Source organism: Salmo salar, chromosome 13 (genome assembly GCF_965601325.2).
Source record: "Salmo salar chromosome 13, fSalSal1, whole genome shotgun sequence".
Taxonomy (NCBI): Eukaryota; Metazoa; Chordata; class Actinopteri; order Salmoniformes; family Salmonidae; genus Salmo; species Salmo salar.
The window spans coordinates 72752889-72765951 of NC_138303.1; the positions used below are offsets into that span (position 1 = coordinate 72752889).

The 13063-nt window shown below is 40.0% G+C and overlaps 1 protein-coding gene across 4 annotated transcripts in view; it reads right to left on the reverse strand.

Moving 5' to 3' along the window:
• Nucleotides 1–1924: 1924 nt before the first annotated feature.
• The window catches only part of cadm1a (cell adhesion molecule 1a), a 431584-nt gene continuing 420445 nt past the window's right edge, over nucleotides 1925–13063 (reverse strand). For all 4 annotated transcript variants that reach the window (XM_014137379.3, XM_014137381.3, XM_014137380.3 and 1 more), the window contains 2 exons: nucleotides 7081–7209; nucleotides 1925–6187 (listed from right to left, as the gene is read on the reverse strand). In XM_014137379.3, coding sequence (XP_013992854.1) covers nucleotides 6069–6187; nucleotides 7081–7209 — 248 coding nt within the window. In that variant the 3' untranslated portion in view covers nucleotides 1925–6068. The remainder of the gene's footprint in view (nucleotides 6188–7080; nucleotides 7210–13063) is intronic.

Consider the following 13063-nt stretch of genomic DNA (forward strand, 5'->3'; position numbering starts at 1 on the left):
TGTGAACCCTTGGATTTAATAACTGGTTGACCCTCCTTTGGCAGCAATAACTTCAACCAAACATTTTCTGTTGTTGTGGATCAGACCTGCACAATGGTCAGGAGAAATGTTGAACCATTCCTCTTTACAAAACTGTTTCAGTTCAGAAATATTCTTGGGATGTCTGGTGTAAACTGCTCTTTTGAGGTCATGCCACTGCATCTCAATCGGGATGAGGTCAGGACCCTCCAGAAGTCGTATTTTCTTCTGTTGAAGCCATTCTGTTGTTGATTTACTTCTGCGTTTTGGGTCGTTTGGAAGTATGCTTGGGGTCATTGTCCATTTGGAAGACCCATTTGCGACCAAGCTTTAACTTCCTGACTGATGTCTTGAGATGTTGTTTCAATATATCTACATAATTTTCCTACCTCATAATGCCATCTATTTTGTGAAATGCACCAGTCCCACCTGCAGCAAAGCACCCCCACAGATTGATGCTGCCACCCCCATGCTTCACAGTTGGGATGGTGTTCTTTGGCTTGCAAGCTTCCCCCCTTTTTCTACAAACATAACGATGGTCATTATGGCCAAACAGTTCTATTTTTGTTTCATCAGACCACAGGACATTTCTCCAAAGTACGATCTTTGTCCCCATGTGCAGTTGAAAACCGTAGTCTGGCTTTTTTATGGTGGTTTTGGAGCAGTGGCTTCTTCCTTGCTGAGCGGCCTTCAGGTTATGTCGATATAGGACTCGTTTTACTGTGGATATAGATACTTTTGTACCCGTTTCCTCCAGCATCTTCACAAGGTCCTTTGCTGTTGTTCTGGGATTGATTTGCACTTTTCGCACCAAAGTATGTTCGTCTCTAGGAGACAGAACGCGTCTCCTTCCTGAGCGGTATGAAGGCTGTATGGTCCCATGGTGTTTATACTTGCTTACTATTTTTTGTACAGATGAACGTGGTACCTTCAGGCGTTTGGAAATTGCTCCCAATGATGAACCAGACTTGTGGAAGTATACAATCTTTTTCTGATGTCTTGGCTGATTTCTTTTGATTTTCCCATGATGTCAAGCAGAGGCACTGAGTTTGAAGGTAGGCCTTGAAATACATCCACAGGTACACTTCCAATTGACTCAAATGATGTCAATTAGCCTTTCCGAAGCTTCTAAAGCCATGACATTATTTTCAGGAATTTTCCAAGCTGTTTAAAGGCACAGTCAACTTAGCGTATATAAACTTCTGACCCACATTTCATTAAGTCCAGTTTCGTCATGTATATGTGTGGTACATTAGGTTTATTTTGTTCTTGTTTTATTGTTGGCCTGTGTACAAATGAGGCCTTAAATTATTTTTCCAATATGTTTTTTTCTACTATTTGTCATGTGAAGTCAATTTTCATGTACAGAAATTCAGCGCAACACAAGGGGTGGAACAGTGGCAAAGGTACCCACAGGACAAACAGAATAATATTAGTTATTAGTGAAATAATCTGTCTGTAAACAATTGCTGGAAAAATGACTTGTGTCATGCACAAAGTAGATGTCCTAACCAACTTGCCAAACTATAGTTTGTTTTTGTTAACAAGAAATTTGTGACGTGGTTGAAAAACAAGTTTTAATGACTCTAACCTAAGTGTATGTAAACTTCCGAGTTCAACTGTATGTGCCTGCATAAGGTAATTCTGAATACCAACTACTGAGAAGTGCATAGGAAAGGCATACATTTCCTAAATCTGAATCGGACCCGTAGTTTGGAGAAAGAGCTTGCTCTTGATATGCTCCTCAAACCACAAAATGTGCTTAATGGACTGTGTAATGGCTCGAAAAACCTGAGGCCATGCATTCAATGTTAAGCATCACATTTTATGTCTCTTTATACATGTCTCTTCATGCATGAAAAATACAAATTAAATAAGGAAGAATGAAAAACAACACATACACCAGTTACTTTGAACATTAATATATTTTCTTTTTTATTAAGACAAGAACTCATTTTTTTTGTAAAAATGTCTATTAATGAACCAATACAAAATGTGTATGGGAATGTGGATATCTTTTTTCTTCATTAATACACATTAACATTGCCCAAGTAGACCTACAGCAGAAAGACAAAAATAATCAATGAAGACAATGAATTGATAAACAACCAAACGTCCTGGGAGGAAAACCAAACATGAGAGACGTGTTTAAATTGATAGTTGCACAGCCACAGCTGAGTGTGTTCTGTTCCTGTGTCATTTTAACAAACTGTGTACTCATACATTATGAACTATGTCTATACAAAGTCATACTTAAACACATATTATACAGTTCACTGAATATTTAAGAAAATACATAAAACATGTACAGCTTAAATGCAAAAAAAAAAAAACACCAGTTGTCTCTTGATCTAAAATTATTAGTGGTTTTTTTTCATCAATTTGTGGTGGGGCCTAGACTTTGCATTCTACCTGAGATGCAATCACACCATTCAATGCACATGAACCTGAGACCAGTGGTGTAAAGTACTTTAGTAAAAAATACTTTAAAGTACTACCAAGTCATTTTTTGGGTATCTATAATTTACTTGGTTATTTATATTTTACTTCCCTACATTCCTAAAGAAAATAATGTACTTTTTACTTCATACATTTTCCCTGACACCCAAAAGTACTAGTTACATTTTGAATGCTTAGCAGGACAGGAAGATGGTCCAATTCACACACTTATCAAGAGAACATCCCTGGCATCCCTACTGCCTCTGATCTGAATGACCTACTAAACACAAATGCTTCGTTTGTAAATGATGTGTTGGAGTATGCCCCTGGCTATCAGAACATTTTTAAAACAAGAAAATGGTTCCGCCTGGTTTACTTAATTTAAGGAATTTGAAATGATTTATACTTATACTTTAGATACTTATGTTTATTTTAGCAATTCCATTTACTTTTGAGACTTAAGTATATTTAAAACCAAATACTTTTAGACTTTCACTCAAGTAGTATATTACTGGATGACTTTCACTTTTACTTGAGTAATTTTCTATTAAGGTATCTTTACTTTTACTAAAGTATGACAATTGGGTACTTTTTCCCCCACCGCCTGAGACAGGAATTAACAAAAGAATGTAAAAAGTAATTTGATAAAATAACACGGTCAGACTACCAAGTTAACAGTACCTTGAGTCACAAAGGGGCATTTCATGAGAAAAATAAAACAGATAACAACACCTAGGAAAAATAAATGACAAAAAAAAAAACTTCTATACCTTTCTGGACTTTTCACATCCATCCAAATAGTTGTCCATCATCGAATTATATTTGATTTCAGTCTTCATATCACCGGTGTTAAGTAGGTGCTCATACAAATTAACATTTGTTTTATGTCAACTATGCTCGAGGTGCATACTTTCCACAATACACTCCTGTTTCCTATTGGTTCTGAAAGTGGTCCCCATTCCAAACCACAACACACATAAGTAAAAGGTTAAAAAGCATAAACAAACATATATATCGACCCAGTCCACACAGCGGTGAGTACATTTAATAAAATCTCCACCTACAGAGAGAGTGAATAGATGTGTTCACTTGGTAAGAACATACTTTTTTAGGTCCAGTTTTGAATGGAAGCCACCACACTTTTTATCGAAGCGAAATAATGCTCAATGTTAAATACAAGTCACACAACCTCAATCTAAACAATGGTAACATTCTCTCTGTTGTTTGTTCCGTTTAAACAACAGAGGGAACCCAAAATGTTTCATATGATGTCACAGTTTAAAATGAAGCATTTAAATGAGTCAGGAAGCCACCGCTGTCCTGATAAACAAACAGCATTGTCGTCGTGGTACAGTGTTAAATCAGTGATCGCTCCTTTTCCAAGATATCATATTTGGAATATATGTCAAATCAAACATGAAAGCAACTTCTCCTCTTCAACCTCATTGTCATATCAACCACCTCAGCAGGACAGTAACTAAATTGAACAGCAATGCTGACTGTGGTGATGTAGAAATGAAATGAGAAGTAATAGATAACAAAAAATGACTTTTGGCATTCCCCAATTCTCCCCCACTGGCCCTTTCAACATGGTCTCATCTTAAAGCTTAGGCAGGTCATTCACAAAGAAAGAAAAGATAAATGGTGCACACTCACATACATGCAATGTGGTGTTGACTGACTGTTTTGGCAACTGAAAATGGTTGCATCATGACAAGACCATGTACAGTCCAGAGGCTGAGGTGTGATGGTAGTGGCATAAGGCCGTCTCCAGTGGTAATTCCTAGTGACACACACGCTCCTCAACTGTCATCACCCATTCAGGAGTGTTATACCGTATGGAGTGACAAAACTCACAACAAACAGCTTGTGATAATCATAAAAACCACAAAATTATTCTGTCATGAAATTCCACTAGGATGTAAAAAATATTTCCTGGCACGTGTTTATGTATAATACATTGGTGTAAATTTATTGGCTGGACAAAGTTTGTATATTGTTGGAACTACTGAACTGTTTTGTCTTGAAATCATATCCTTTGTAAAAATGTCTTAGATACAATGATTGTATGTTCTTTGCTCAGAAGCTATGTATCCCTTATTTATCACCATCTCCTTCAAAATCCTATAACCCTTTTACAGCTGTAGTTCTAATTTTACACACAAAGCTGGAATAATACAACTAAATGTGCTATTTACCTGTTCAGTATATACCAAGATGAAGGTAGTATCACTTTATTAATGTTGATTGCAGTAAGTACCTCACAACCTAGATTGATATCTCTCTTATAATGAGAATATTCACCTTTGATAATCAACATAATAGTTTGGAGATGTCTTCCGGTCATTTCGCATTAAAATGAATCCTATCAGTATTACATAGTTTGTTTTTTCCCCTAACTATATTACAGCTTGGCTAAACTGAGGCATCTTGATTTAGAGACAAAGGGTGAGTACAACACCAAAGAAAACATTAAAAACAAATTATTTTTGTCAGATTCAAAAATCTTCATGAGAGAGGATGTAAAACCCAAAAATGTCATCACAAAAAAAGAAATGCCTGCCGGGGGATTGCGGTTCCATTCAGTTGGAACAGAACAAAAACATCATTGTACAGAGAATAAAAGGTGAAAATAATGAATTGAAAATGCCTCTAAGTTCAGCATAGCGAGGGTGAAATAATGTGCCTTCTACTTTCCTTATTCCAAATTGTGGCAATCTTTTAAATGCGCTGGCATATCTAATTTGAAAAACAAATTGAAGAGACAGAGGAAGGAATACAAGTGATCCACGGTGATGAGGAATTGGCCCCGATACAAAGAAAACAAGGACAGTTTTCGAGACCAATTGTCCTCTACTGTCTTCCTTTAGATTATATTTCTGTGTGTTTGTGTTTTGAAGAGGGGGGAGGGGGCACAATGTTATTTATGGGTAATAATATTTTCCTCATATTCATTTTTCGAATATGATATGTAAAGCGTTGGATGTGTTTTGGAGCTTTCAAAAGGTTTGGAAAAAAAGAAAGGTGGTGGTTGAGACCTGGCCTGCTCACAGTATAGTGGAAATAGGATTCTTATGAGCTTTTGGTATGCAGGAGAGGACATGTGTGCGAAAAAAGTGGGAGAGATGAACAGAGCCGCTGTGTAATTTTACCCTCATAGGAAAGCCAACAGCACAATGATAATGAAGAGAGTGGAAGAGGGAGGGGAGCAACAGGGCATGTTGATGGGGGTAAATAAAGAATGAATAGAAAATAAATTCAGAACAAGGCACAGAATTTTCTGCAAATGGTTGAACTAAACAAAATTCGTACCAGCAGTTTTGGGAGGTGTCGCATGGTGACGCTCTCTTCTACAGTGATATCTGGCAACCCCCAAACCCCCCACCCTTACCAAAAACCTCCCCTCCCAATCTTTCCACCTTATACACACAAAACCTTTCCTCCTCAGCTGCAGAGACTGGACAATACATTGTTCAATCCCGGGCAATGACCCCTAAAACCAACCTACCCAACCTAATCCAACCAATTCTCAACCCCAAGCAACCCCCCCTCCCCCCAACCCAAAGACAGCGTGGTGTTCCACAGAAGACAGTATTGGGGCCCTGTGATTTCTATATGTAGTACTCCTTCTTCTCGTCCGAGTTGTTGTGGCCCCCCTCTGCGTTGATAATGGCCGTGTCTGCATCTGCTGCATCGTCGGCTCCTTTAGCTTCATGCGTGAAGTAGGTACCTGAAGGGGGGGGGGGCAAGGAATGATAAAATGGACACTTCATTGCTAAGCTCCTGAATTCTTACTCAAGTTTCCTTGATATTAAGAAGCAAATCATTGAACCAAAACAAACCATGAGGTTTATTGTAGAATATTTGATCTCATAAAATACATTATTAAAATATAATCATATTAAACTCATAATTATGTCCATTGGCACACCAACACAAACTCTAACGGAAACTGTAACTTAAAAGTTATATATCAGCTGCTAAGTTTTTAATTCTTGTAGGTCAATTATTTATTTGCCACTGTAAACCATTACAAACAAATAATTGTTTTGCCATTTTTTGTTAATCCTTGCCTAGTTAAATAAAGGTTAAATATATATATTTTTAAAAACCTCTCTGTTGGCATTCCTAGTGTGGCATTCAAGATTCGCACATGGATATACAGATTCTGCTTCAGCTCGACTCACAACTTCAAATTAACCTTGCCAAGTTCACCGAACGAGTGGGAATGAGCAATCCACTTCAAACTTCATTTCTGACAGGGATTATTTACATCCCAACACTGTTGGGCCTGATAATGAAGGCGATAGCCCAGATCAAATGGAGAAGGGCAGGGAGTAATTTAGAATCAAAACCAAAACCAAGGGCTGCACTCCAAAGACCACCCCTTCAAAAGGACAGTAGCCATAAAAGAGAAGAAATCTGATTGGGCTCAGGCGGTATGGTAGAATTCCTAAAACAGTGTTCAGGGAGAGGGAAGTGGATTTTTGATAGCCCAGGACAATATTAGTATGATACTGAGTAAAAAAAATCATGACATTATAGTGTGTCTGTGTACTTTTTAACCTTGTGATTCCACAGAGGTGCTTCTATGGATAGAAAACAAAAGGGTTTGTCACACACCTTTGTGTCTTGCAAAGTACCGTCCCAAAATGATGAGTAGACAGAGCATGGCAAAGACAACCACAGCCACCACTCCTCCAATGACTGCATGGTCGACCGCTCTCGGTGCTCCCTCTCCAGCTCTGGAATCTGTAAGTACAGTAACAGAAACAGCTTTTAGAGAATCCACAAACAGTGCATGCTAATGGAGGACATCACACCCACTTTGGTGGATCTCCAAAGAAATAATGATAACATTAATCCTTCATAGTATATTGTCAGCTACTCCAGCCTAAAATAAACAAATGCTGTTTGCAGTTGGAAAAAATGGCGAAATGAGAATTGTGAAAACATTTCTGAAATCACAGCAATAAAGGCCATGAAGATTCTTTCTAAAACACACAATATTATTCAGGGAAAATGTATATTTTATATTCCAGCTTCCACCATAATGAAACTAAATATATTTACATTTTAGTCATTTAGCAGACACTCTTATCCAGAGCGACTTACAGTAGTGAATGCATACATTTCATACATTCTTTTTTTGGTAATTCTTTGTACTGGCCCCCTGTGGGAATCGAACCCACAACCCTGGTGTTGCACACACCATGCTAGCGTTGCAAACACCATGCTCTACCAACTTAGCCACAGGGAAGACATAATATATAATGAACTGAATTTTATAAAATGTCCAGAATGTGGTAAGAGTTTGGTTTATGAGCCAAAATTACTGTTTTTGGAGAACTGCTATACAAAATTAATTTACATATCACATAGCGTGTTATCCAATTTACAGTACGAGCATGCATAACTCTACTGTGGTTGGCCATTTAACTGAATGGCAGAAGAAGATAGTGGAACATTTAAACATGATTTATGAAGTGATACGGGTGGTTCTCAACTTCAATCTACCAGAGCAAGCACCGCTGTTCAAATAAATCTGGACCCTGCCGTGTCTCCAGTCAGAGCTATTGAAATACATTTAGCCTGCAACGACTAAAAGTGCAGTTTCCAGGCAATTTTTTTGAAAGATTTATACCAGTTTGGCCTGAAGAACAAGGCAGGCCTCAGAGGCTCCAAACCGTAATGATATGTGAAGGTTATTGATCATGTGTAGGGATCCATGACAACCAAAAGTTAATGGCGGTTTGTGGACTTGATTGGTTCTTCACGGCGCAAAGGAGGAAAATCTTTCATCAATAGCTCACACTCTGCTAGGAAATGATTTTGGGTGAGAGAATAGATAGGAGACCGGGGGCTTTCGACAAGACCTTACGTCATTGAGAGAGGGAAAAGTTTCAGATTCAATGAGGGATTATACATTTGTAAAAGTGAGGCTTTGGTAATAGCCTATGCCATATCACAGCTACATTCCCGTATACTGTATATCAAAGACTAACCGATTCGATTTTGTCATTCCGGGCGTTTAATTCCAGACCTATGTATGTTTACAGGTGCATCATCTTCAAAGAGCTATCCCGAAAAGATAGGAAGGCTAGAGGGAATGGAGAAGGAAGGAAAACTGAACAACCGTCCTCTTTCCAATCGACTCACATCCACCGCACTCATCGCTAGCCTGAATCCCAGCTTAAGGAATTACTTGTTAGACTTGCCACAATTTATTAAACGATAACGAAGAGAGAGAGAAGCCCATGCTGTTGGGCAACATGGTCACCCTCTTCCTTACCCAACTCACCTCATAAACAACTCACTGGTAATACTGGGGGGAGAGAACAGGAAGGGAGGCGAGAATGGGAAGGGGGAGAGAACGGGAAGGGGGGAGAGAACGTCGCAGTGCTACCTGCCAAACTCAGCCAAACTCAACCAAACATTACTTGATAACCCTAATAGGTTATTTTGACTTCAGATTTCCTTTTTCCGCGCTGGGCAGATTCAATTAAAGTCTGCAGAAATCCTTCTGACACTTAATTCGCTCTTGTCAGGGAGGGAGGTAAAGACGTGCGCTAACACACTTTCCTATTAAGATGTTAATGTGGACTTGGGCTACGCCAGTCTGTCATCCTGGGGGATAAACAGAGGCCTATGGAAATGTCAAGGAATTTTGCTCTCTCCCCTCCCCCTGAATAAAATGACTTCCTTTTTCTGTACTGGATGAGGGACTGGTGGATGAGGGAGGAGGTACTGGGTCCATGGTGGGTTTGACATTCCACTCAGTACTTGACACTAATTAACATAAACTGACAAATGGACTGGGCTCGGGGAACCGACTGTCGCCTCCCATCCTACATCAGGAGTGATCTGACCCCCAGTTGACCCCCACCCCTCCTTTGCCATCTCTGTCGGCCCACCCTCCCTTGCCAGCCTCAGTGCAGCGACTGTAGACAAATGACAGGGGGCTAGGGAACACAGGCAACAAAAATCTAACTGTAGATTGGAGTTTATGATGGATTGCAGCGAGGGGCGTCACTCAGGTCATAACGCAATCAGAAGAGGGGGAAATTGTAATTTGATAAAAAAGTCCACTGTGAACCAACATTGTTGCATTGTGTAATTTTAGAGAGGGCCAGATGGTTTGGAAATGAGTTTCTTCACTCTCATAATACAAACCAATGAACGCCTAATCTCATCCAGCCCATTCTGCCCCAGGAATATTCAATAATTCACAGAGAATTGGCATGGTAATGTAAACCCCTGAAATGTCCCTCCATCGAAATTGACTGCAATGAGTCACTTAATTATACGTATTGCATGGTGCTTATAGATGAGTCATTACCACCAACAACAATCCTTGTTAAACACTTAGGATTTAATGGTATAAAACTGGAGCAACGGAGCGTCCGTACCTTTCTATACTTCAAACAGATATTGGCGTTAACAAAAATATAACAAGTTGTATATTTTCAGTTGATTGACCCAAAAATCTTTAGGCAGATTAACCCTCCATCATGTGGATTAAAACCAAGACTTTATTCAATCAAAAACAGGTATAAGATAGTTTTCAGGGTGAGGCAACACAACAATTCTTCATGTGTTGCACACTGGAAATTATATCCAGTTGACTTTTTTGTCTCACACAGTGCACCTGGTTTAAAATGAATCCAACTGTGCATTCTCGCAGCACAACAAAGTGTTGTTATGTCTTACCTAGAAACACCTGTTTCATGTTTTGTCTGAACAGGGCCCGAGTGTAAACGTCAGTAAAACCAAATGCTTTTGAAGCCGAAGTGCCAGCACCCAGTGAGCACAGCTAGGTACTCAGATCTCTTTATCCTCCATCACCCATCTTCTCCACAGGTGGCCCCCCCGTGGAGAGGGGAGATTGTTACAGACACGGCGAGATGGCACATTGGTGCTACCAGACGGCGGACGTATTTCTCCATCCCCGGGCCTGGGGTGTTCCCCAGATTCCTACCCAGATGCTGGAGCCCCCCCAAGGCCACACACTAGTCCTTTTAATTCTGCATTGTTCTTATCCCCAGGCTATCTTAACCCTGGGCTAAGCTTTAGACCTGGGCTAAGGATTCACACTTGTATTCCAAAGCACTGGGCTTATGGACAAACACACATGCTATCTCTGCCACGTGACCAATATTAATTTATTTATTTTCACATTATTTCCTCTTGCTTCTAGCCTTTTATTTCCAACAGTGATGGTTTGAATAAACCGTGCTGTTTGCCTGTCTGACCACGGAAACAATGTTTCACTTTTGACATATGATATCGCCCCTGTACAGTGAATGCTGTGCATGGACGAGAAATTTGTAAATTGATGAAAGAACGAGATTATGCTCTAAAAACAGCCCTAAAATCCAAATTAGAGCATGACAGACGTAGGTTTACCATGTTGAGAAATAAGGTGATGAAAGAAATCAGACAGGCCAAGGCAAACTTTTTTATTAACATAATTGGTGAGGCAAAGGGAAATTCTAAATTGATCTGGGAGAATCTAAAAAAGTTAACAGGGAAAGACCATAGTAACACCGCAAAAAGACTAGAAATCATGGTGAATAACAATCTAACACAGGATGCAGTTGAAATAGCAATAGCCTTCAATTCCTACTTTATTGACTCTGTCAAGGTACTGACATAGAACCCCTCCACTGGTTTATTGGGCTCAGTGCTAGTGAATGACGCTCAACCTGTCTTCATCATAAGGGAGGTTTCTGAGTCAAAGGTGAACAAGGTGATTAGCTCACTAAAGAACTCTAAATCCAAAGATGTGTTTGGGCTGGACTCTACCTTTCTTAAAAACTACAAAGAGTCACTCATTGGCCCCATTACTAAGGTCACCAACACATCTATTGGTCTGGGGGTGTTTCCAAGGGTATGGAAGTCAGCCATAATAACGGCCATCTTTAAATTGGGCGACCCTGCTGATGTGAGTAACTACAGGCCCATTAGTATACTACCTGTAGTGTCGAAGGTTGTTGAAAAGTGTGTAGCAGAACAACTGATTTCCCACCTCAACAACAGCCCCTTCACATTACACTCCATGCAGTTTGGCTTCAGAGCGAAACACTCCACAGAAACGGCCAACTGCTTTCTTCTGGAAAATGTGAAGTCCAAGATGGACAAAGGGGGCGTTGTTGGGGCTGTGTTTCTGGACCTAAGGAAGGCTTTCGATACTGTTAACCATGAGATTCTCATCACAAAATTGTCCAAGTTCAACTTTTCCCCCGATGCCTTGAGATGGATGAAATCATACCTTGAAGGCAGAACTCAGTGTGTCAGAGTGAGCAATGAGCTGTCGCCCACTCTTAGCTATGATGTGGGCGTGCCCCAAGGGTCAATACTGGGGCCCCTCCTGTTCAGCTTGTACATTAATGATCTGCCTTCCGTCTGCACTGGGTCTGAAGTTCAAATGTATGCAGATGATACAGTGATATATGTGCATGCAAAGAGCAAACAACAAGCTGCACAAGAACTCACTACTGTAATGGTCCAGGTTACAAAGTGGCTCAGTGACTCGTGTTTGCATCTCAATGTGAAAAAAACAGTTTGCATGTTCTTCACAAAGAGGGCAACAGATGCTACTGAGCCAGATGTCTATGTGTCAGGGGAGAAGCTCCAGGTGGTATCTGATTTTAAGTACCTTGGAATCATACTTGATTCCAACCTCTCTTTTAAAAAGCATGTGAAAAAGGTAATTCAAATAACCAAATTCAACCTAGCTAATTTCCGATTTATACGAAATTGTTTGACCACAGAGGTAGCAAAACTGTATTTCAAATCGATGATACTCCCCCACTTAACATACTGCTTGACTAGTTGGACCCAAGCTTGCTATACAACATTAAAACCTATTCAGTCTGTCTACAAACAGGCTCTCAAAGTGCTCGATAGAAAGCCCAATAGCCATCATCACTGTTACATCCTCAGAAAGCATGAGCTCCTGAGTTGGGAAAATCTTGTGCAATACACCGACGCATGTCTTGTATTCAAGATCCTAAATGGCCCCTGCCCCTCCACTCAGTATTTTTGTAAAACAGAAAACCCAAACATATGGCAGCAGATCCACAAGGTCTGCCATGAGAGGTGACTGTATAGTTCCCTTAAGGAAAAGCACCTTTAGTAAATCTGCTTTCTCTGTGAGAGCTTCCCATGTCTGGAATACACTGCCATCAGACACACATAACTGCACCACATATCACACTTTCACAAAATGCATGAAGACATGGCTAAAGGTCAATCAGACTTGTGAACATAATCCCTAGCTGTGTATTGCCGCTTTCCATGTTGTCTGTTGTCTGTAGCTTGTGAGGTGTGGAAACACTTTGTTGTTTTTATGGATTTTGTCTTGTTGCTTTTTGTTCTATGTTGCTCTGTCTGTATGCTACATCTTGCTTGTCCTATGTTGCTCTGTCTGTATGCTATGTCTTGCTTGTCCTATGTTACTCTGCGTGTGCTCACTGTTCAATGATTGTCTATATTGTAATTGTTTTTAATAACCTGCCCAGGGACTGCGGTTGAAAATTAGCCGGCTGGCTAAAACCGGCACTTTTACTGAAACGTTGATTAATGTGCACTGTCCCTGTAAAAA